The 418-nt window shown below is 41.4% G+C and overlaps 1 protein-coding gene across 3 annotated transcripts in view; it reads right to left on the bottom strand.

The window, feature by feature from the left end:
• The window catches only part of LOC119585189 (guanine nucleotide-binding protein G(q) subunit alpha), a gene marked incomplete at its 5' end in the record, with an annotated part of 38,133 nt that overhangs the window by 12,841 nt on the left and 24,874 nt on the right, over positions 1–418 (bottom strand). For 2 of the 3 annotated variants that reach the window (XM_037933837.1, XM_037933836.1), the window contains 1 exon segment: positions 136–264. In XM_037933837.1, the coding sequence (XP_037789765.1) occupies positions 136–264 (129 nt within the window). 3 annotated transcript variants of the gene reach the window in all.

The following is a 418-nucleotide window of genomic DNA, read 5'->3' as shown; positions in this document are numbered from 1 at the left end:
GTACTAATTCCCAAACTTGTTAGCGCTTTCTCAAGTTACACCGGGAGGGATCAACAAGGCCTCGAGACACGTCAGAGCTGGTACACTACCTACCAACCCGGGCACATATGTGTGAGAGCTTCCCACAGAACATACCTAAATCTGATTTCTTCTAGGTCAAAGGGATATTCTATAATGCCTGTTGTGGGTGCTCTCACTCTTAGAATGTCTTGTAGTGTGGAAACATAGTCCTCGGCAGCTATGCGGTCTAAGTCTGTTAAATAGCTGTTGGGATACAAAGATAATTTAGCAACTACAGGTAATTATTGCATTATTGAAGGATACAGTAAGCAATACAAGCTTCAGGAAGTACCGTACTTTGAAAAAGTTGTAATTAAGGAGTCAACGCTCAAGAGGTACGAGTAAAAGTTACTTTATT

The sequence above is a fragment of the Penaeus monodon genome, chromosome 19, assembly GCF_015228065.2.
Source record: "Penaeus monodon isolate SGIC_2016 chromosome 19, NSTDA_Pmon_1, whole genome shotgun sequence".
Taxonomy (NCBI): Eukaryota; Metazoa; Arthropoda; class Malacostraca; order Decapoda; family Penaeidae; genus Penaeus; species Penaeus monodon.
Note: the sequence above shows the minus strand (reverse complement) of the source record. Positions and strands in the feature narration are given on the sequence as shown.